General features: G+C 42.2%; 1 protein-coding gene across 2 annotated transcripts; it reads left to right on the forward strand.

Moving 5' to 3' along the window:
* The first annotated feature begins 891 nt into the window (after positions 1-891).
* LOC146978117 (polyhomeotic-like protein 1) lies at positions 892-24,132 on the forward strand. Of its 2 annotated transcripts, none has more exons than XM_085790840.1 (15): positions 892-1,237; positions 3,629-3,753; positions 5,154-5,270; positions 6,117-6,188; positions 7,200-7,328; positions 8,334-8,507; positions 8,623-8,704; positions 9,457-10,475; positions 12,402-12,537; positions 13,284-13,447; positions 16,597-16,687; positions 17,683-17,770; positions 19,223-19,430; positions 20,534-20,741; positions 21,379-24,132. In XM_085790840.1, the coding sequence occupies exons 2-15, from the start codon at positions 3,631-3,633 to the stop codon at positions 21,528-21,530; spliced, it is 2,763 nt and encodes a 920-aa protein (XP_085646966.1). In that variant the 5' UTR covers positions 892-1,237; positions 3,629-3,630; the 3' UTR covers positions 21,531-24,132. The 2 variants fall into 2 exon arrangements, with proteins under 2 accessions (XP_085646966.1, XP_085646967.1); XM_085790841.1 differs by having other exon boundaries at positions 894-1,237; positions 5,154-5,264.
* The last annotated feature ends 661 nt before the right edge of the window (positions 24,133-24,793 follow it).

Consider the following 24,793-nt stretch of genomic DNA (forward strand, 5'->3'; position numbering starts at 1 on the left):
TAGGATTTTGAGAGGAAAAAGATGCTTATCTGTATCTGATAAGCGTTTTTGACAGGTTGCATAATGGGAAATGTAGGATCCAGTGTTTTTGGAGCTTTGGGGAAAAGTTTTATGGAAGAGCTGTCCTGAATAATGACCTCAGTGTATTTTGACATACAAAGAAATTATCAAAGTCAAATAAAACAACCAATTGATCAATAACAAAACAATATTCATTCATTGTAGATGAGATTACATTTTATGGACTGCTTTAATGTTTTTGTTGTTTTTTTTAACCTTTAGTTTAGGTTTGTATATTATATTATATTATATTATATTATATTATATTATATTATATTATATTATATTATATTATATTGTAGTTAGGCCTATTAGGTATATTATTGATGTTGTTCCAAATTCAGGACATTTGGTGGCACTAAAGCAGAATTATAGCCTATACTTCCAGTGTCATAGATATTACTGAAGTGAACCCATTGAACACAGATATTCAATCATTACTTTTACTATTTATTGTTAGTTTTACATATTCAATTTTTCTTTATATAATTGTGAAATGTATTAAATGCAATTATTTCCATTATCTTGGGGCCGAGATGGTCGGTATCAAACATTTTCTCCTCCTCAAACTGGTATCTTTTGTTCTTTTGTTATAGAATAAAAACAATGAACCAAATGTAAACTGTTGATGCGTGTATTCTGGCAGAAGGGGGACACGGAGTCGTGCTCGGTGTCCCACTGGATGAGACGCACCGCGGGGGAGAGGAGAGGGAGAGAGGGAGGGGGGAGGGAGGTCTGTGTGGTGTGTCCCCCTCTCTCTCCCCCGTCCTGCTGCTGCTGCTCCGTCATCCCGTCGCGCCGGAAAAGGCAGAGCAGCGGAGAGAGGAGGAGAGAGGAGAGGAGAGAGGAGGAGGAGGCGTGACCCTCCAACAACACATCAGCTGCAAATTTATGCAAAACAGTAAAAAGCGGAGCTGCTGCTGCTGCTGCTGCTGCTGCTGCTGCTGGAGGAGGTGGAGGAGGAGCAGGAGGAGCTGCTGCTGCTGCTGCCGCGGCCTCCTGCACACACCAACAACAAACATCACGTGAAGAAAGAGAGGAAAAAGAAGAAGAGAGAAGAAAAAGAAGAAGAAGGAGAAGAGAGGAGAAGATAGAAGCTCCGGAGGCCGCTGAGTCGCTCCGAGTCGTGTTGCAGCCGGTGGCCGCCGGTGCAGCCGCGGGCGGAGGAGCAGCGACGGTGAGAGGAGAGGAGGAGAGGAGCTCCGGTTAGAGGCAGACAGGAGGAGGAGGAGGAGGAGGAGGAGGAGGGGGGAGGATCCAGCGTTAACTGGTCTGAAACATGGAGGGTAGCTACAGTACAGCTAGCGTTAGCAGTGTGTGTATGTGTGTGTGTGTTTGTGTGCGTGTGCGCGTCAGAGGATGGCTGTGGCTGCAGCTGAGGAGGATGAGGAGGTGGAGCTGGTGTTTGGAGGTTGTAGGTTTTGCAGACTGGTCGAGCTGGGACAGGAGTGTGTGTGTGTGTGTGTGTGTGTTGGTGTGTGTGTGTTGGTGTGTGTGTGTGTGTGTGTGTGTGTGTGTGAGAGAGAGAGATAGGCTACTGCAGGGATGAAAAGGTTGTAAATCCTCCAGACTCAGACTCAGTGCAGTGGGAAACTACAATTAAAGGAGTTGTGTTTTGAGGGGTTTCCAGTTAACGAAGGAGTATTATTAGGGCCAGGCAAAAAAAAACAAAACAAAACACACAGACCAAATAAAAAAAATAAAAAAAAGGTTAGGCAAAAGGAAAAAAGGAAAAAAAACAAAACAAAAACAAACTGCAGAGGCTTGACCACAGTACCTTTTTTGCCAGAATTTTTTTTTCTTTGCCAGAATTTTTTTTTTTTTTGCCAAATTTTTTTCCCGATGGATTTTTTTGTTGTTGCCAGATTTCTTTTTTTTTTTAAATTTGCCTGTTTTTTTTTTTTGTTTTTTTTTGGCTGGCCCTAATACTCCTTAGTACCAGTTTGATTCTGAAAAAAGAAAGAAAAGTAAAATCAATAGTTGTAGATTTGATTTTGTTGAGCTGGTTGATTTACTCTCCTATTATCAAAAATAAAAAAAATGTTGCTTTCAAAGGCATTTTTGCAAGTACAGCTTTTAGTTCTGCTGTGGTGCATTCAGGTACAGTTTGAGAAATGTTATATGCACTAAAAGACGCCGGTATCTGTAAACAATTGGCTTCTGTTACATGATAAAATTACTTATTCAGTATATAAGTGTATATTAACATACATTATGCACTTCTTATACTGTATTAATTACAGTACAGAAATGTTAAAGATGCGTTTAAGGTGATGCAGTGTTTGTTTTGTTATTGTATGTGTTTGTTGTTGTTTTTGTGTGAGTGAGCATGTAACAAGTCGCTTTATAACAACAGAAAAATAACATAACTCTCAGGAAATCAAATAGACAATTTAAAAAGCCAATGAAAAGTGTTTGTTAATTTGAAAAAAATAAACGATCACCTTGTTATTTTAGAGAGGGAAAAAGTCACAATGAAGCATTTGAAGGCAACATTTACACCTGTAAGAGCAGAGCAGAGCAGGTAATGGTGATAATCCCAGTCACATCCTACAGCCTAACTACAAAATATAATATCAGCTTGCAGCTTTGTGGCGTCCTTCCAATTTATTGATCCTTAATTTATGTTTTGTGTCAATTTTCACACAAAATTTTGCATAAAATACTTTAGAAATCTTGAAAAATGGTGCCAATTAAAGGGATAGTTCACCCAAAATTCAAATTTCACTCATTATCTACTCACCCTCTTGTCAACTAAGAGCTGTGAGAATTTTCAGAGTCCTCTGTGCCTTCTCTGAGTTACGGGGAGGTCCGCGCAGCAGTAGTTGTCCATATAATGGTTGTGAATGGATACCACTTTTCTTCGTCCAAAAAGACACACCAAAAAACATCCAAATACCTCCATACTGCTCGTCTTTAATGTCCCTCTTGTATTGAAGCCCCGACATGAGAAATTGTTCCGAAAAAAATTAAATAAGTCTATATTTTAAGCTTGTTTGTAGCGGAAGCTCCCAGTGTCTCGGTTCACTGCTCTTCCTACCGGTGGAACAATTTCTCATGTCGGGGCTTCAATACAAGAGGGACATTACAGACGAGCAGTATGGAGGTATTTGGATGTTTTTTGGTGTGTCTTTTTGGACCAAGAAAGTTGGTATCCATTCACAACCATTATATGGACAAATACTGCTCCGCGGACCCCCGTAACTCAGAGAAGCCACGGAGGACTCTGAAAATTCTTAGTCAACATGAGGGTGAGTAGGTAATGAGTGAAATTTGAATTTTGGGCGAACTATCCCTTTAAAGGTTTTTAATTTTCCTTGTAAATAATAATAATATGAATCATCTTTCTGTCCCATAACGAGTGTGTATGTGGTGTCTGAGGAAACAGGTGTGTGTTTCCCCGGTGACGGAGGAAACGTCGGTGACTGAGCAGCAGCAGCTTCACCGTGTCTCCGTCACCGCTGCTTCATTCATCAGGACGAAGTGTGTTTGACTCAGTGTCTCGCTGACGGACGTCTCATCTCGTCATCTGTCTCTGTCTCTGTCTCTGTCTCCGTCTCCTCCGCAGCCATGGAGACGGATGGGGAGCAGAACCAGCAGGGCGCCTCGACCAATGGGAGTGCGGCGTCCGGGACGAGCTCCCGCCCCTCGCCCATGAACTCCATGTCTCTGTACGAAAGGCAGGCGGTGCAGGTAAGAGTGTGTGTGTGTGTTAGAGCTGGTGTGATGGCTCAGCCTCCTCATTTAGTTTGATGATTGATAATTAATAGTCGACAGTTTTGATAATTGATCAGTTGCTTCATTATCTTAATCAAAAATATCAAAACTTCACTGAGTTGATGTGAAAGTTTCTGTCCTTGTTACAGTGATAAACTGTCACAGAATTCAGGATTCACTGATTGTAAACTAATTTCTGATTAATTAATTGATTGAGAAAATAATTAGCAGCTTAAATATAATAGTAATAGCAGGTTTAATTAGGTCTAAAAGCTTCTCTCCCATAAGTTCATCAATAAAAAGCAATATTTCTGATCAGTGTATATGTAAGGTGGTACAGCTTTGACAGTCAATCAATCAATCACTGCACTGTGACATTTAAAGGGGGCGGGGCCTACAGCTAATTCCTCATGGATCAAATCAGTCATAAACATTAATCATTTGATAGATAGATAGATAGATAGATAGATAGATAGATAGATAGATAGATAGATAGATAGATAGATAGATAGATAGAGGAAATGTCACTTGAACTCATTATTAGTATTGATTTAATAAACAATTGTAATAAACAATAATAATTGTTCATAATGTTCATAATTGAACCATCTGAACTGAAATCTAATGTATTACTAATTTAGATTAATTAATCACATTTCCCACTACAATCTGAGCTCAGTCATAAAAACTTGTTTCATGTTGTGTAATAATAATTAATAATCCAGCATTGGAGCGGAGGTTCATCATATTTTTTCTCAGCACCGCTCAGATTCAGGTCGATATTTAAATAAATGCGACTCTGCAGACGAAGATAAATGAAATTCATTTCCTGGTTTTAATACGACGTCTTGTTTCCAGGAGCAAAGCCCCGTCTCACCTGCTTTAACTGGAGCTGCTGAGCCGTTTGCGTGTGAATGAAAACATCGTCGGTGTGAAGCGTCTGCAGGATTTATCTGTTTGTTGTTGTTGTTGATGTGTGTGTTTGTGCGCGCGCCGTCGGTCCTGTGTGTTTATTTGTGATGAACGTGTGAAAGCTGAGGGACAGGAAGTGATGGACGGAGGGAGGTGAAGAGAGAGAGAGAGATGGAGAGATGGAGTCTGTGTGTAATTTCTCTCCGTCTCCGTGGCCCCGTGCGTCCATCTGTCTCTGTCGCCCTGCGCCGGCTAATCCTGCCGCCGCGCTCGCTTTCATCCTACAACTTATTACTGGATGAGCCTCAGCTCGTACATCAGGCAGCTGGCAGGAGGCTCAGCTCCATCCCTTTCTTCCTCTCTGCTTCTTCTTCCTCTTACTCTTTCTCCTCTCTTCCCCTCTCCTCACCCCTGTCCTTATCTCTCTCCTCCTCTCGTCTCTCCTCCTCTCCTCTCCTCTCCAGGCCCTGCAGGCGTTGCAGCGGCAGCCCAACGCAGCTCAGTACTTCCAGCAGCTGATGCTGCAGCAGCAGATCAACAACGCTCAGCTGCAGAACCTGGCCGCCGTGCAACAGGTAAAGGTGAATGCATGCTCCTCTGTGTCCAAAAAGGTTATTTATCAACTGGTTTATTCATGTTACTGTAACTGTGGAAACTATAGACTATGGACCACTTGCATAATGTAGTGTGACGTACTGCCGCTTTATTTATTTTTGTCTAATTGTGTCTTTTTATGCCTCACCTTCGTATAGTAGCTTGTGGTCTGTGTAATTCTGTGTATTTTATCATTTTTATGTTATGTGTAGGGACTACAGATGGAAATTAGCTGCAAGCTAAATCTGGTGCTGCAAATGATTAATGTAATTGCACACTGTCCCTTATTAAACTAATAAACTAAACTTTAAGAAGTTACTATAAGAAGTTAGTATGTAATTTTATTTAGCCTCTAATTTTCATATAGCCAGTAGGCTAAGTTAGCCGAGCAGCTAACGGCAAAATGCGATCAATGATTAAATGATAAAAAATGCTTCGACTAAATACAAACTGAACTGACTATACTATTAATAACATGTACAAACATAACTATGAATGTAGAATGAGAGACTTAGGTGTAAAGTGTAATACCGGTATGCAGGCTAATTTAAATACAGCAAATACAGCGCTATGGTAAAGATGGCCGCCAGAAGTGAGTGGACCGTAACTTCTTAAAGCGGAAGTACGTCACACTACATTGTGCAAGTAGAGTGGAAGAATAAAAAAGAGGGAAAACCAGAAGAAAGAATGAGAAAACCATGATGAGTGGACGAGACGCTGCTGGACGCTGTGGTTCCAAAACAAAGAGCGCATGTGTTTGTGTGTGTGTGTGTGTGTGTGTGGATTAAACACACAGCAGCCAACTCTTCTTCCTCTCCTCCTCTTCCTCTCAGGCCACGCTGGCTGCCAGTCGTCAGTCCAGTCCTTCCAGCAGCAGCTCGTCTCAGACCACCAGCACCACAGCTGTACGAACTCTTCCTCTTCTTTTGTTTTTGTTGTTTTGTTTTGTCTTAACCCACGTTGCTGCTTCTTCTCACAACATTTTGCTTCCTCGTCTGGGGCCAAACTGAGTCAAACCAGCAATAGATATGTAACTGATCGGTGTTAAAGGGATACTTCACCCAAAACCGATAATTCACCAATTTTCTCCTCACCGTCATGCCAAGGAAGGGTTTGGAGAACTTTCAGAGTCATCAAAACGCTTTAGGAGTTCCAGGGGGGGTCCGGCTAGCAACAGATTTTCATATAATGGTGGTGGATAGAGTTCACTTTTGAATCGTCCAAAACACACACTATGAAACATCCAGATACCTCCATACTGCTTGTCTGTACTGACCCAAGTGTCCTACAGCCGCCACATGAAAAAGTTGTTCCGAAAGAATGAATGTGATCTCTGTTTTTGGCCTTGTTGTAGTAGAAGCTCCCAGTGGCTCCTCGAGATTTGCTGCGAGATGTTCTTCCATGTTTACATCATACATCCAATGGTTTACAACGACGAACGAACATCTTGCGCATGAGCACAAACATCAACAGAGCCACTGGGAGCTACTGCTACAATAAGGATAAAAACAGAGATTAAATTCATTATTTCCGAACAACTTTTTCATGTGGCGGCTTCAGGACACTTGGGTCAGTACAGACGAGCAGTATGGAGGTATGTGGATGTTTCATAGTGTGTGTTTTGGACGATTCAAAAGTGAACTCTATCTACTGCCATTATATGAAAAGCCGTTGCCAGCTGAACCCCCCCTGGAACTCCAAAAGCGTTTTGATGACTCAGAAAGTTCTCCAAACCCTTCCTTGGCATGACGGTGAGTAGAAAATTGGTGAATTATCGATTTTGGGTGAAGTATCCCTTTAAACTTTGCCCTTGTGGCTTTGCACGGTGACGGTGTGTTTTATTGATTTATATGTCGTCCACAGCAGTAACATAGATTGTGCATGATGTTGTTGTTGTTGTTGTTGTTCTTTTCCAGACCAGTGTAACGTCTGGAGCCGGGTCGACACCCAGCAGCCGGCCGATGGGCGCCTCGGCAACGTCCACCATCAGCCAGTCGGTGCTGCTGAGTGGGACGGCAGCAGGGCAGGGACAAATGTACCTGAGGGTGAGTCTCACATGGAGGAAGTTAGTAGTAAACTCCAGAGTGAAAGATACAACTGGAACCTGCTGCGTTTTCATGTTTTCATGTGGCTCACTGTCACAAAATGTTGTTTGATCGATTTTCTGAACTCATGTTATTTGATTTTCAATTTTTTTGCCAATAGAAATCATAACTAGTTATATGAGAGGAGTACACTTTCTCATTTTACTCAAAAGAGACAAAAGAGACACAACGCAAATACGACAAGGAAACCACTTGCTATCTATGTGTGTGTATAGAAAGATAATTAGGAGATGGTGACATAAGAATGTGAAAAAAAGAAAGTTATTCTAGGAAGAGCAAAGAGAAGGAGAGAAAGAATAAATAAATTAATACATTAATAAAATAGGTAGGTATTATCTAATTTGTGAATTAATTCTTTGTAACAAGGGGTAGACAATATAAGTTTGCTTCTTTCTGCCCCGTTTCATTCAAGAGTTACAGTATTGTCATTTTATTTTATCTTTTGTTTGTATGCTCGATAAATGAATGAAATAAATAAATAAACTACACTAAACTAAAATAAATGTTTTGAACTTCCTGTCAAAGAGTAAAACTCTCAATAGCTATTTGTTCCTGCTAAGAATGAACTTTTTCATGCTTTTATTTTGTAGGGAAAACCACTAAATTCAATTCAATTCAATTTATTTAAAGTGGGACAATGCAAGTTCATGAACGAAACAAAATCGTAAACAAGCCGGATTGTAGCCACAGGCTAATTTCCATCCGCTGTCCCATACATAGATGTTCCCTGGTACAAAAAATACAATAAATAAAAACAAACAAAGAGGAAGTGATCATTCTTAAATTATATCTGATAATCAAAATAATCAGTTGTTTGACCTGCAGCTTCGTTTCAGTGGCTCCTTGAAACAAGAAAAGTACATTTTTGTTATTTTTCTTGGATCATCTCCTGTTGAAACTTCCCGACACTCGGTCACTCTCGCCACCTGTCCCGTCGTCCTGCAGGTGAACCGCTCCCTGAGGGCTCCCATCTCCTCGCAGCTCATCTTCATGCCCGGCAACACGGCAACCGCTGCCGTGGCAACCGTCACCCAGCAGCCGCAGGCTCAGCAACAGCAACAGCAACAGCAAGAGGTGACTCCAACTTCCTCTTGCAGCAGCCAATCAGACAGTGATCAGGTTCGTGGACTGAGAGGAGCAAAGGAAGGAGATGAACCTCCTCCGTCTCTTTACAGCTGACTTCAGGTTGTTGTTTTTGTTTTTTTGTTTTTATCTCCGTCTTCCCGTCGTCCAGGTGCAGAATCTGGCCATGAGAGGAGTGTCCAGCCCCAAAGGTGTCGGCGTGAAGACTGAAGCCCCAGAGAGGAGCGACTCAGGTAGGGGAGGGCAGCGAAGGCAGAATCAGACCTAAAATATCAGGAAACTAGAGCCCCAGGTTGAATCGTTTAAAGGGATAATTCAACATTTTGGCAAATTGGCCCATTGCCTTAATCCCTATAGTTTTCCGAGTAGGTTTGTTACCTTTAATTGTCGGTGCAAGCTATTTTTAGAACGGCAGAGCAGAGTCGCGAGCTGCTCAGAGCTACGCTACGGAGGCTCATTATGGGATTTCTTGGTTTCCCTCATCATCAAACTCATCAAATACACAATCCAACAACTCCAAAACGCTCTGGTGTTGTGACCTGCACATTCACCACGCTATGAGATAATAACAGAACGTTACCAGACAGAGTTGTTTTAGAGGTAAATACAGAGACTGCTTGCTGAAAAACTTTACCTCTAAAACAACTCTGTCTGGCAACGTTCTGTTATTATCTCATAGCGTGGTGAATGTGCAGGTCACAACACCAGAGCGTTTTGGGGTTATTGGATTGTGTATTTGATGAGGGAAACCAAGAAATCACATGAGCCTGCGGCTCTGCTCCACCGTTCTAAAAACAGCTTGCACCGACAATTAAAGGTAACGAACCTACTGCTATGACTATAGGGATTATGGCAATGGGCCAATTTGCCAACATGTTGAACTATCCCTTTAAAGGAGTGTGCTGTTGTAGCTTGTTTCTGTCACTTTGTTGTTGCAGGTTTAAATGTCATCACTGCTCTTGTGTCTGTGTGTCTCCGTCTCCAGCTGCCTTCTCTCTGGTCCAGCCCCCCCACCACTCCACCCCCCAGTCTCCGGCGAAGCCGAGCCAACAGCCGCAGCCGCCGCACATCAAGATCCCCACGTACCCTCAGCCCACCAACCTCAAAGCCCACCCCTCCTCTTCCTCCTCCACCTCCTCCTCCTCCTCTTCCTCCACCTCCTCCATCCCTCTCTCCCAGCTGCTGCTCCACGGGACCCGGACCCTCGCCACGGGAACCACGGCCCCCACGGCGGCGCACACCCTGGTCCTGACGTCCAGCGCCGGCTCGCAGCCTCACGGCTACCCGGTCGGCACGGCGACCATCAAGCCGGCGGTGAACGCCCAGACGCTGGTGGTGCAGCCGCTGCAGAAGACGTCGCTCGGCGCCGAGAAGTCCACGGGCCACGGGAACGGACCCGTCCCCATCCAGCCCAAAACCCTGCAGGGGCTCCGCCTGCCCCTCCAGCTGCCCTCCAGGAACCCCCCGCCCATCCTGCCCGCCCCCCCGCCGCCGCCCGCCAGCGGCTCCGCCCACTCCGCCGCCCCGCCGCCGCCGCACATCCCGGTGCAGATCGTCGGCGCCCGGCAGAGCTCGCTGGGGAACGCCCAGGCTCTGGCTCTGGCGCGGAGCAGCTGCAGCCAGGACGGAGCCGCCGCCGTCCTCACGTCCTCGTCCAGCCTGCTCACCATGGTGGCGTCCATCGCCTCGCGGGAGGCCGGCGGCGTGGTGGGCCGGGGGGCCGGGCTGAAGGCGCTGCAGTCGCCGCAGGAGGCGCCGCCGCTGGCTCAGGTGTCTCAGGTGCACCCGCAGGCCAATCAGAGTCAGAACGGACCCGTAGCCTCGAACGCCGCCGCCGCCGCCTCCCAGTCGCCCGCCGGCGTCTCCGCTCCCCCGTCCTCCGTGTCCCGCTCCTCCCTCTCCTCCCTCTCCTCCCTCTCCCTCCCCCTGGTGGCCGAGGAGCAGAGGGCGGCGCCGGTCGGTGTGACCACCAACGGAGACTCGTCAGGAAGTCAGACACCACAGGTCAGCAAGTCAGGACTCTGCGTCGTGTGTGTTTGTGCTGTTCGTTCAGGTGTCACACATGCACACGTATGAGCAATGCAACCAACCGATGCAACAAACAATAGGCTCTATGCACAGCTCCACTACTTCCTGATCTTAAGCCAGCCCCTTTATTTCCTGTCTTCCATTATTGGACAAATTGATTAATCCAGGTGTGTCTGACGACTCTGACCATTCTTGTGAGGTTAGACACACCTGGATTAATCAGTTTGTCCAATAATGGAAGACAGGAAATAAAGGAGCTGGCTTAAGATCAGGAAGTAGTGGAGCTGTGCATGAAGCCTATTGTGCTGCAGATTTCAGGCTCCTCATTAGATGCTAAGAATGATTGTAATAGTAGAGGAGAAGAAGGAAAAAAAAGAGAAAACTCTAACAAAAAATTAGGTAATCTTGTAAAAATGCTTTATTTTGGAGGCAGAACACCAAACAGGAAGTGATTCTGTGGAAAACTGTTCAATTCTTTATTTATTTAATTCAATACTACAAAAAATGATCAGCTCTCTAAATGTTTGATAGAGGATGAAACAACGATTCAAGATGTGTGTTTTTTTTTAATGAGAAACAACTTTTATTTGTTTCCCGGTAAACAAAAGGATTCATAGTTTTTCCAAGATTCAGTGCTCTTAATTATTTATTTATTTGAATGGGACAGTGCACATTAATGGACATAAGAACATGTAAATATGCCGGATTATAGCAGGACGCTAGTTTCCGTCCGTAGTCCCAATAACATAAAAACAGTTCAAAACAATACAACATTACACATAATAAAAAAGTAGCTAAACAACACAAAAGGCAACAATAACAATGAAAAACACATTGAGAGACACATGTTATAATATACCGTACATACAGGTATATATCTTCTCTGGTCTTGGTGGTCGTCGTAGGCGACCTCTTCACAGACCTACAGTTCATCCTCTGAGCGATGGGATGAGTTGCAGACAGTCGAGTGTGGACGATGAATTCCTAAGGAGGTCTTGACATCTCTGTGAGGTTGCTAGGCAACCAGGGAGTCTGCACAGAGGGGATAAACTGTTGTTTTGTCAAGATGCAGCTGACTGACCTAAAGCTGTTATGTTTCTACTTATAATTTTCCTTTGTCTTCCTTCTACACACGGTTCATTAGTATTTTTTAGGTTTGTTAGTTCTTAATAGATTAATTAAAGAGGAACTATGCAGGATTTTTACCTTAATTAAACAGCTCCAAAGTCCTAGTGCTGGACCATTTACCATTGAAATCAATGACTTGTAACTAGTTCCAGGGAGAATGGAGGCTCTCTGTCTTCCACCGAGCGTCACTTGGCTGAAAACCAACCTTGTAAGATCAGAGCCTCCGACCCGGTGTCCTGAAGCTTTGGTGTGTTACTGGCAGACTCTATAAACAGAGCCCAGAGTGCAGGCACATCTTGGCACATCACCGGCTTCTTCACATTGCTGGGGGGATATTGTGTGGGACCACCAATTATGTGGGACATGGTCTCAATTTGCGTGACGCTTGAAAAGAGACAGAAATGCGTGAAATCATGCACAAAGCGGGACATCTGGTCACCCTAGCGGCACCGTGACACAAACATACCCCATAAACCATAATCTCTTGTTTATGGCGGATAAAACTACACAAATATACAAGTAAAATCGTTGATATAAAGTTATCCACCGCCGCTCTACTGATTGCTTTCTCGATGGGTTTCGTTGTAAACAAATGCACATGGCCGAGAGGAGGGTTAGCAAAACAGTGGAAAGCGACCGGACTTGCATAGTTCCCCTTTAATATATATGTATAATAACTAATATAACATTAGTTTATTGGTTTCAGTTGGTTCGTTAGCGTCTCTTGTTTCCACTGTTTGATGCCTGTGATCATGTCTGACCCACATGTTTCAGGGGAAGCCTCTGACAGGTTCACTGAAAAGAAAATCAGACTCAAATTCAGCCAATGATGAAGATGGCCCCTCCCCCCCGCGGATCCAGCCAGTCAGAGACCACGCCTCCGTGCTCCCGACCAATCCCATCGAAGCAGGTAAACGACACAGCAGATACATGCAGTGGTGTAGTCTATGTGATAACTCAGGTATACTCTGATATATACTCTGACACTGAAAATGCATAAATATTTCAGTATACCCAGTACAACAAAACTATCTAACTAAAGTAAATGTCAGTGGTTCTCAAAGTGGGAGGGTTGACAGGGTTCAAGGGGGTCCCCAACTTTTTCTTGAAATTTTACCACTTTTTCCTAGAATTTTTTTTTCCAGAAATGTTATCATATTTTACCACATTTTCTTCTTTTTTTTGCGAAATCTTACCACTTTTTCTAGAATTCTTTTGAGAAATTTTACTATTTTTTCTCAATTAAAAAAAAAAACTTTTTAAAAAGTTTTTTTAACTTTTTTTTGGTTGAAATTTTACCAGTTTTTTCAACTTTTTTTTGTTCATTTTTTGAAATCTTACCACTTTTTTCTAGAAATGTTTCAACTTTTTTGGGAGATATTGTACCGCTTTTTTCCAGAAATTTCTCTATAATCTTTCAAAATGTTACGCCTAATTTAAATGTACATTGATTGTTTGTGTATTTCTTGTGTTTGCTTCAAAATTTTGTCCAATGGGGGTCCGTGGTCTAATTTGGGTCAATTTTGGTACAAATTTACCCACCTAAAAAGCAGTATACCCACTAAAAAATATTAGACTACACCACTGGATACATGTAAATCTCCATAGTTGATAATCGACACCAGACTGATCTAACTGACTGATTAATCCCACCAGTCTCGGCTGCGGCCCCGCCCTCGCCCTCCCCGGTCCTGTCCGTGTCCCGCGGTGTGTGCGGCCAGGGGGAGAGAGCTCCTCCCCCTCAGGCCGTGGTGAAACCTCAAGTCCTCACCCACCTCATCGAGGGCTTCGTCATCCAGGAAGGGGCGGAGCCTTTCCCTGTGAGTACACACACATGTAGTACAGCGGTTAAGCCCTCAAATCTAGGGGAATTGTGCACTTTTTGAAAGAAACATGAAACTTCTACCATAGTTAGTTTATATAATGAGGTTTATTTTAAGATCGGGAGGGAAGTCAGATTTGACCTCTGAGGCCCGGGAGAGGTCAAATCCAAGATGGCCGCCAATAATATTCAAAAATGCCTATCGCTGGAACCAAACACAGTAGAAAAACACTTAAGGTGTCATTTCCCACTACCTTTTGGGTGCCCATTCTGTTGGTGATACCTTTGAGACCAATAGAATTCAAGAAAATGCATTTAGATCAATGTGGAGGTCAAATAATGCAGACATAGGGAGGTGAACGGTGCAAAAAGGTAGTTTATTTCCAAAATAATAGCCTAACAGTGATGATGATGTTAATAATGATGATAATAGTGCCAATAATAATAATCATTATCATAATAAGCTCTTTTTTTTAACTGATTTATTATTAACTCATTGGCTGCCAGCCATTTTCAGAGCAGAGAGCTGCATACTGCCAGCCGTTTTAGGGCATTTTTTACAGATCTTTCAAGACCCACAGAATATTGTGTTCATGTAAACATGTAAACACCAAAACTACCAAGAGAAAGAATAGACTCTCTTCTTTCATTAGGAAAAAAAGTTTGTTTCTACCTTTTTCCATTCTTTAGTAAACGGCAGTAGAACATTGGCTGGTTTCGCCAAAAACACCTGTTTTTGACCAAAACACCTGTTTTTGACCAGAACACTGAGAAAACAAGCTTTTTGTGGAAAGAAACATGTCAAGCGGAACAGTGACTTTGAAGTTAATATACAACAGACATGTCTATAGACATCAATGGCAGCCAATGAGTTTAAAGAGATACTGTCTCTCGGCTCTGTTCGTGGCACTAGTACACCACAGCCGCTTGTTACTCTCTCCCTGGCTCTCAGGCTCCGGTCCACTTGGTGCTCCTCCTCCTCTATCCTTGCCTGACTGAGGGCTGCCACCGTGCCCCTGGTCCACCGGTGAGGGATGAGGGGGACTGCCAACTGGGGGCCCACGCCCTCAGACCGACAAAAGCTTGGATCATGGGCTGACTTTCAAGAGATCGCAGCGAGGGAGCTGCTCTGCTACGTACAAAACCCTGACCCAGAATCAGGTCGTCTGCAAGTGATTTAGCACCAGGTTCTCAACAAACATGCAGTGCGAGATTGGAGAGGACCGGCGGACCACCATCCGGCCACGCGCCAACCCTGTCACCAACGGCTCTACTCGCTGTAATCAAAAGCCGGTTGTCAGGGGGTTTCGCTAGATAGTAGGTAGGGACAGTGGGAATCTCGTTCATCCATTCATGTGTGTCACTAATTAGATGACGAGGCATTTGGCTACTGGGTCATACGGTTTTCCGTGTTTACCTGCACGTCAGGCGCCATCATGAGTACTACGACATGATACAGCCCATACGGACTCATTTCTGCATCAGCAGCTGGTCCGCCACCTTCTATAATCATTACGAGCCCAAACTGCCCCCAGCTGACCGCCAGCCGGTGGGATGCAGCCAGGCGGGGTTCCCGTTATAGAGGGCCAGCCAGCGTCGTGTAGAGGTCCCCTCAGGGCACCAGCCACCCTTGCGGCCGTCCCTCATCCCTTTGAGGACCAGCTCGGCTCCTGGAGAGGGCCGTAGTCCTCAATCCTGGAACGGCCATACCTAAAACGTGACGTCAGCCGACTGCCTTCCACTGATTGGGCAGAGCGTTGTCACTGGAAGAGTCGTGAGCGCGATGTCCGACATGAGAATTCATCTGTACCGAGACCGTTGTTATTCCTTCACCCGAGTTAAATGATGCTGTGTGGAAAACCACGCTGTGGTCCGTAATCGAGGAACAGACAAGTGAGTTTGGAGCTGACGAGAAGATCGAAAATAGAGAGAGAAACAGTGTGGCCTTGCGATCCCCCACCCCTGCTGAGGAGGAACTAGAGAACTCAGCTGTAATGGAAAAGCACCTTTACTGAGCCGTGCCGTGACTGTGTAGTGGAAAAGTGCCAATAGTTACTCCTGCCGTTTATCTGCACTTCAGTAAATTTCTTCACTTTGACATTCAAAGTGGGTTTTAAGCCCGGACCCGACAGAGCTCGATACACCAGCATTAGTTGTCTGGCCAAACCCAGCCCAGCCCAACAAAAAAAAAGAAAACTAAACTAAAAAAGTGACATGCTTTCTTTGCAGCGAGAGCAGATGGTGTTATCAGCGGGTGAAACTGATTCAATTTCCCACAAAAACATTGTGGTTTTTCCTTACTCGGGTTTGGGTTGAAATTGAGAACTCTAATTCAGAGTACTGGGCGAAAGCACATTGTGTCAACTCCCCTCCATGGGCCTTCGCAATGCTTCCACACAGCGTCAGACACCACCCCTCTCTCCGCGGAAAGAGGAGGGCGACAGTATTATTAAATTGCAGATTTGCACCTTTACATAAATGCATTTTCTTGAATGTGTTTTGGTCAAAAACAGGTGTTTTTGGCGAAACCAGCCAATGTTCTACTGCCGTTTACTAAAGAATGGAAAAAGGTAGAAACAAATTAATAATAAATCAGTAAAAAAAAAAGAACTTATTATGATAATGATTATTATTATTGGCACTATTATCATCATTATTAACATCATCATCACTGTTAGGCTATTATTTTGGAAATAAACTACCTTTTTGCACTGTTCACCTCCCTATGTCTGCATAATTTGACCTACACATTGATCTAAATGCATTTTTTTGAATTCTATTGGTCTCAAAGGTATCACCAACAGAATGGGCACCCAAAAATTAGTGGGAAATGACACCTTAAGTGTTTTTCTACTGTGTTTGGTTCCAGCGATAGGCATTTTTGAATATTATTGGCGGCCATCTTGGATTTGACCTCTCCCGGGCCTCAGAGGTCAAATCTGACTTCCCTCCCGATCTTAAAATAAACCTCATGGCATAAACTAACTATGGTAGAAGTTTCATGTTTCTTTCAAAAAGTGCACAATTTTCATGCTTAGCCGCTGTACTAATGGGATTTGTAGTTTTGTAGTTTCTGATGCTACAGTGTGTGTGTGTGCGTGTGTGTGTGTGTGTGTGTGACGCTGTCCCCTCTGTTCGTATCGACAGGTGTGTGGTCCGGTGAAGGACTCGGTCGGCGAGGATTTAACCAACGACAGTCCGGACACTAACCAATCAGAGACAGTTACCACGGCGACAGGTAACGGCTTCCAGCTTCCAGACTTGTCTGAGGGTTTGAAATGTTTTGTTTACGCTTCGAATTCGGCTTCAAAGACGGACTTCAGACACACCGAGGCTAAATTAATCTAAACTTTAGGTCTTGACCATAGACTGTAAAAAATAGGTCTTAAACATCTTAAGTCAGACTGTGGCACAATGCATTCTGGGTAAATTAATAATAATAATAATAGTATTATCCTACTTTGAGAAACTCTGCAAAACTACAAGAAGAAAAATGGAATTTGGTGGAGAATAATTTGCTTTATGGAAAACCTCTTTCCCTTCTCATGTTTAACACCAGTTGCTGCCATGGCAAAAAGCTTGATGGACAATAAAGCTTTTTGAATTGAATTGAGTTGAATTGAATGGCAACATTGGTTTTGGGCCATTGACCTGCGTTGTTTTTTCTCCAACTGTCTGAAAATGAGTTATTATTTTTGTGAAGCAGTCTTATTGGCAGTAGACTGATCTATCAACAGACCTCAGAGCAGTTTAAAATGTCTTTGTGAAACCGTCCCCTGGTTATATTTTTCATCTTCAACGTTTCTGTAAATAATAAATAACCTTTTTGTTTTTTCAAAAATATCCAGAATCTGCCAAATTGACTTCACAAGTTACAGCAAATAACACCAGTTTATTGCTCTGCCAGTGAACTGTCCACACTACTTAGCTTGTTAAGCTTAGCAAACTTGATTATAACAACGTGAACATGAGGATCAGGATTCTTCCACTGTGCAACAAAATGACCCTTGTTTGACCCCTGTTTGTTTGAGACGGGAGACATGAACGCTCTGAGGGTTTAATTACAACCTCTGTGCTGTAAAACGACCCCGAGGCGGCGTAACAGCAGAGTCAAATGTCAGCAGAGTCTGATTTAATCTTTGCAGAATAAAGACCAAAATTGTTTGGAGTTTATGTAGAAACGATGAACTGAACCTGTTCTCTCTGTTCTCTCTCTGAACTTTCCTCCCTCAGTGCTTAAGTGTGAGTACTGTAAAAACTTTGCTCCTGCCAACCAGTTCAGAGGCACCAAAAGGTTCTGCTCCATGACTTGTGCCAAGAGGTACTTCAACACGCATGAAATATAATAAGTACAGCAGAGGGAGCCGCCTGAGAATTCACTGTGACACTGCTGTGGCCCAATCTGTCACCAACACAACACTCTGTCACACTTTATAACAACTACACACTATTAAGAACAAGTATGATCAAATACTGATTTCCTCTTTGATACTAATTGGTATATAATTTATATAAACACAGTTTATTTCTGCATTCATAAGTTCATCTGTAATGTGTTTAATGGTTTTATTTCCATACACCACAACATAACATTTAAAAATTATAATTATATCAATTACAAACCAGGTATTTAGGAGATGACAGTGGGTCATAAGATGATTTATAAAGTAAAATGTACCTTTATGCTCCACTTATACATATGATTTAGGCATGTAATAAGACTTGGTGAGTGTTTAGATGTTTTATAGACACTTAATGATTATTGCAGGTTAGTTACTTTGTAGTGAAGTATTTTCTAATCCTTTATGAAACTGACATTTTTTTTAAAAATTGGTATTATATGAAATAAAAGCTGAATCCATTGTGTTTTCAGTGTTGAAATATCATAAAACATACATATCTAACTGTGTTTATAAATGTTATGCTAATTAGTATCAATGGAAGAAGAATGCTTTATAAATGTGAATTAAGTATTTAATGTTTAAATAATGCTTAATAGTGTGTAGTTCTTATAAAGTGTTAGCCAAACTGTTTTGCCTTTTTACAAATAGATATTTTCATGATTTAACCATTCAGCAGTATTTTTTCTCAAATTTACTGTTGTTTTGAAGCCAATTTCTTTTTTTTTTAATTCTAGTTGAGATAAATGCTTTTTTGTTTCTTTTCTCAAAAATATTCAAAGAAGTTTTTTGCAGCGACCTTTTAAAACTCAGCTTGTCTAATAAGTGTGTAACCTCAGATTGTGAGCTCCTCCTCGTCATTAAAACCCTCATAGCCGCGATGAGGACGCGACCTCAGGGAGTTACATGTGAATTCTCAGGTGACGGCGGTTGTATGTTTCACTGTGTGTGTGACTGTGTGTGTTTGTGTTTGTGTGTGTGTATGTGTGAGTGTGTGTTTTCTGTTCTCATGGTTAATTGTTTCATGCTCATTTCTCTACAAAAATGAACATGAAAACTTACATGTGTCAAATTTCTGTCCAGTTAGTCTCGTTGATGATTTTAAAACTGTATTTATGATGTGACTTTATAAACAATGCTCTTCCTGCATTGTTTGTAACACAACGTCATCAGCATATGATTTTCTTTTTTTTTTTTTTTTTGGTTTCCACATTTTCTGCTTCTGCTTTGCATTTGTCCCTTTGCCCACTACATGTGTATAGGTTGTATACCGCGTATGGTGCAAAGAGACAAAGACTATGTTTTGCTCGTCTTGGCTTCAGTACCGTATATGTCACTCTTTGTCTACGATACAGTATGTATTGGTTCCCCAGGTACAACGTCAGCTTCAGGCAGCACTTCTGCGTGCGGCAGGGTCACGGCCAGGGTCAAGGTCAGGGTCACGCTCCGGATCAGGATCAAGGCCAGGGTCACTTCTCCAACTCGGACGAGGAGGGAGGAATCGCCAGGCGGAGGGTTCCCCGCAGGACCAGCTCAGAAATAGCCAGTGCCAAGATAGCAGGGAGACCCATACCTGTCAAGGTGAGTCAGCACAGCATGCTGCGTTTCTAAAAATTGAAAAGTCGTCCTTTAAGATCCATATTTTACACCTTTTTAGTGTTTGTGTTTGTTGATCCAAAAGAAGATATATATTTATGGTTTTTCGATAAGAAAACATCTTAGTGTAGTTTTCTCTGCTCTGGTAATGACAGGTTGGTTTCAGCCAATCAGAGGAGGGGAGGCTCTGAGTCTCTCCTCTGATTGGCTGACTGTTTTCTTGAATAAGGAGACATGTGTAACCACACAGAAAAAAACAAATCCTGTTGGAAAAAGTGTTGAATGAGGGGTCCAGGTGGGCAGGGCTTGTTGTGAATTTTTGTTGTGACATCACAAAGTGACAGGAAGTCATGACGGCTGGTTTTAAAGGCTCAGTTTCTGAATACAGGCTGTGTGCATTTCTCTGTGGACTGAGGCTTTGATACTTTCACAGTATTAATATAGAACCTAGAGCTGCTTTATAATCACACTACACATGGACATCTACCTTTATACTGTATGGAGCTTTAACACAAACATCTACCTTTATACTGTATGGAGCTTTAACACAAACATCTACTTTTAAACAGTATGGAGCTTTAATACAAACATCTACCTTTATATTTAGGAGCTTTAAGGTTTGAAAGGTTTGGGAGTTGGGAAAAAGACAATAATCTTCTGATTTCTGCATAACACAAGATTATAAGTACCCACTATCTAAATTATTCATATAATCCTTGTAGGCTCGATTAATATTTGATATGAAAAACAGCCCCAGACTGAAGCTACAATAAAGTATATGAACAGGAATGTCTCCAGACTTCGGGCCATCCTTTGTAAAGTCAAAATGAGTCAACATGGATGAGCATATTTTGAGGTGCAAAAGAAACATTTAGATCCATAAGCAGCTTTGAGTCATCTCTGCCCCCTAGTGGCTGCATTGGTGCAGCTGAAACCAACAAAGCACACAACTAGATTCATTTTCTCACTGTTTGGGGGTGTTTGGTCTCATTTTTATCAAATAAATTAAGTCTGTTAATTATAAGATGTGGTCTGTCTGGGGCCGAGCGCTCACCGGTCTCCTCCCCCTCTCCTCCTCCTCCCCTCAGTGCCGTTCAGAGTCCAGCCATTCAGACGAGGAGTCCAGCGGGGAGGAGGATGAAGACGACCCCATGTCCCTCTCGCCGGCGTCCTCGGCCTCCTGCCACCAGCCGCCCCCTCCGCTCCCGACGGAGAGCTCCGCACCCAGCTGCCTGTCCGCCGTCCCCGCCCAGTGGAGCGTGGAGGAGGTGTCTCAGTTTATTTCCTCGCTACAAGGTGGGACGACACTCACACACTGATACTGATTTTGTCATTGGAAACACAGTTACAGATGTTTTTATTCGTCTTATTTATAAACAAGCTGATTTCATTTCATTTCATTTTTTTTTTTTTTTTATATCAGGGAGAAACATACAAAGTCATTTCAGCGCCATTACACTCATACAGAGCAAAACAAAAACATGTATTTGGACAATTGTGTTAATATATTCTCCAAGCTATTACTCCCCCTTTCATTTTACAATGTTTTAAATAAGAACATTTGAACAAAAGAAGTCACATTTACTCATTTTTCCATCAAGATTGATAAACTGGTACTTCAAGCCATGTAATAGAGGTACTTAAAGCAGTTCAGGTCTCCGTGATCTTATATATCTGATCCACTTGGACCACCAACGCTTAAATTTCTCCGAATGCAATTTTAGAGCGAATGTCAGTCTCTCCATGATGTAGATTTCGTGAACAGTCCCTTGCCAGTCTTCTAGTGTCGGTGCATTGGGTTGTAGCCATTTCCTTGTTATAGCTTTCTTTGCTCCAATCAGTAATATCTTATCTTATATCATTAAATATTTGTCCGCTATTAATTGTCATTTCATTTTTCATCCCAATTTTTGCTCCCTCCTCTTCCTCGCAGGCTGTGAGGAAATCGCCTCCCAGTTCCTATCGCAGGAGATTGACGGACAGGCGCTGCTGCTGCTGAAGGAGGAGCATCTCATGTCCACCATGAACATCAAGCTAGGTCCTGCCCTCAAGATCTGCGCCCACATTAACAATCTGAGAGACTGATCTCTCCGTTAATCCGCTCCCTGTTCAAAGTCAAGCCCCGGGCATTTACCCTAAACTCTTCTCCTGCGTCCGGTTCAGACGTGGAACTGGTCCCAGAGCGGTCAGAGTCCTGCAGGTGAATGTATGAGGTGCGGTCTGTTTCCAAAACAAACGTACTCTGGCTGCAGCACTTGAATCTGTTGGCGACCGTTTGGCGTTTCCTAAAGGTCGTATTTGCACAGGAGTATATTCTCGATTCCTTACAAACCTGTCATGTCTGTCAGTTGCAAAAAAAAAAGTACTACAGATTACAAACTATATTTTGCCGAAGGTACTGTACGTGCTGTTGCTGTGCAAAATCAGCACTTGCAGGCAGAAATAGTTTGAACCAAGTAATTTAATTTCCCTTTTTCACTCTTTTGAATTTTAAGCCTTTCTTGTTTTTACAAGAAATCAAAGTTTTGAATGTATTTCCAGTGTAGAAATCACTCATGCTGAGCGCGAGGAGCGAATGAGGATAAACAGCTCTTGTACAGGATTCCCACATTTTACAAGTTGCTCTTTCTACAGATTTTGAACAAGGCCTATTCTTACATCGCATATTTCAAGTTAAGCTCATCTTAACAAACGAAACACAGAGGAATTACACAGAAGAGTTTTATTAATGCGCAGGAAAATGCTTTTTAAAGATTCTCCCTCTTTTGTGGCTTAAAAAATAAATGTAGGATTTTCTTTTCTCAACTAGCTCTTAAACCTGGTTTAAGCCACAATCATCACAGGATTTGGCCATAAAGACAGTCAGTCAAGATTACAGTGGATTTTATTTTGAAGAAGTATTTTATAAAGGAAGCACTCAGATGATTTCCACCATAAATGTTATGTCTGTCATTTAAAAAATATAGTACTGTCAAAATCACAATCACTTCTTAAAAAAACAACAAAATAGGCACCATCATTTACAAATGGTGGCACTTTTATTTTGAAAGTGGCCTATTCTCTAACTTACAGGGTATATGGTGAAGAGTACAGGGTACTGGCTGTGGAGATGCCGGACCAGAGTCCAAATAAAAGGCGAAACCCCTCGTGGTTCAGAGAGTATTTTATATTTCAAGGATGGAAAAATAATGCTGCAAAAATACTGATGTTACATCTGTTTTTTCCTCACATCTCTATTACACACAGAGCACAGCAGCGGTAGACAAAAACTCTACTGGGAAATGTTTTTTCACCCAGTATCATGACGAGATCCAGTCTTTTGAAGTTTTTTTTCCTTCACAGAAGACTTGTTGTTCACTTAAAAAAAAGAAAAAAAAGACTGAAATCTGCAAAAATCTGTGACTGGTTTGTTCTGTTAGGCAGATGGCCGGATTCAAAACGGTACAGTACAACCAGCTGCTTGTGGCGGCATGCGTACGAGCGATGGGTAACGTCACGGGCTTGATTTTGTGTAGTGACATAAAGTTTGAAAGTAAACAAAAGCTGATAGAGATGAACGTTAATGATGATGATGATGGTGAAGCTGTTCATCTGAAATAACTTTAAAGGTCCCATATTTCACACTTTTCCTGTGTTTAATCTGTGGTTTTTAAGAATTAAAAACCATCTTGGTGTAGTTTTACATCTCCTCTCTTCTGATTGGCTGACTGTTTAGTGGGTGAAAATAGAGCAGATTTCAGGTGAAACGCTCAGAAATCAAATCCTGCAAGCTTGGATGGTCAGTCCAGGTGGGCGGGGCTTAGCGACTGCTTTGCTGTGACATCACAAAGTGACAGGAAGTCCTGACGGCTGGTTTTAAGGCTCAGTTTCTGAATACAGACTGTGTGCATTTCTCTCTGGACTGCGGCTTTGATACTTTCACAGTATTAATATGGAACCTAGACCGGATTTTAAAAACTCATGAAAATCTCACTATGGGACCTTTAAAACCTTTTTGAATAAAAACCACAAAGTCTGTTGCGAAGAAAAGACTGGTAGCTACATGTGGACCTATGTTTCTGATGAATGAAGAAAAAAAAAAAGATCATACCTGACTGAATGAGTGTGTGAATGAGTGAAACCTTAAACTATACTGTAATAAGTGTAAAATTTGCCTTTATATTTAAATGCACATTTGTTTGCTGGACTGCCTTGTTTAAGCTTTTTACCGTAGGAGTTTTCTCATGTTATCTCTCTGTGAACCTTGTGGCCTTTCTCACTAGTCTCTACGATAGGTTTAGATAAGGATTGTCTGTTTTTTAACTGCTTTTCATATCATTCCTTGTTTTATATTAGTGCTTACTTTTTTACAATTATTACTTCAAGCAATGACATGTGTTGCCTTTTTCCAAAAAAGAAAAAGAAAAAAAGATGCGTGACTGAATAGTAGCTCCCTTGATCAAGGAAACTTGCTGTCTTCCTCATAGCTTTGTCACATAGCGTGTAACTACCAACAGTATTTACCTTTCTAGCTATAGCGATCTTTGGCTTTATTGTTAGTGACTGTGGCTAATTACAGTATTTTCTTTCAAAAAGGATAATAATCTTTGATAGCTGTGTGTTTCTATTTCACAGTTGCCCCAGGATTTTGGAGAATTTTAAATCAGCTGGTCCCTCAGCATATTGTGAAAACCAAAAAAATAAAACACTTGTTACGTGCGAGCCACAATTTCTTACTGAAATCGGTGCAGTTCTGCTACTGGTGTAACAATTGTTTACAAGCAGACCATTGCAATTTCTCCCTAAAAGGTAGCATTTTTTTTCTCACACAAAATGACCGTTGACTTTTATTTTCTTTTTTATGAAGAAGCTATTTCAGAATCAAAAAGTGTTTCCTTGCAATAATCAGAAAAACTGCAAAATCTTGGAGGGACTGGGTTTGACGAGGAGAGGTTAACAGTACTATCATGCAAATAAATAATCAAGCAACTGTTTAAAACTGTGCTGCCTGTGGTTTTATTTGTGAAATTAAAGAATGGATGTAAGGGCATTTTTTAATTTGCATACTTCCATTAATTAAGGTGGATTGATTTAAATATGTGGCGTTAAGAAAAAGATGTTGGATGGTCAAAGGTCACTGTGACTGCTCAAATGTCCTCAGCCAAAACTGTAATTCACTTTTTCTTTTCTTGAGTTTTTCAAACTACATTTTTTTCTGACTGGGCTGTGTCATGAACTTAAAAACTGTTTCCTGTCATAGTTTGTACAAAGTTGTTTATTATACACCTGTCATCTTCTTCCAGTATTCAGATCATTATTCAAATAAGCTGTTTTTTTTAAGTGAAAGAGTGAAGAAAAGATGCTTTGTT

This window comes from Trachurus japonicus, chromosome 11, assembly GCF_045865225.1.
Source record: "Trachurus japonicus isolate A0001 chromosome 11, Traja_1.0".
NCBI classification, from domain to species: domain Eukaryota; kingdom Metazoa; phylum Chordata; class Actinopteri; order Carangiformes; family Carangidae; genus Trachurus; species Trachurus japonicus.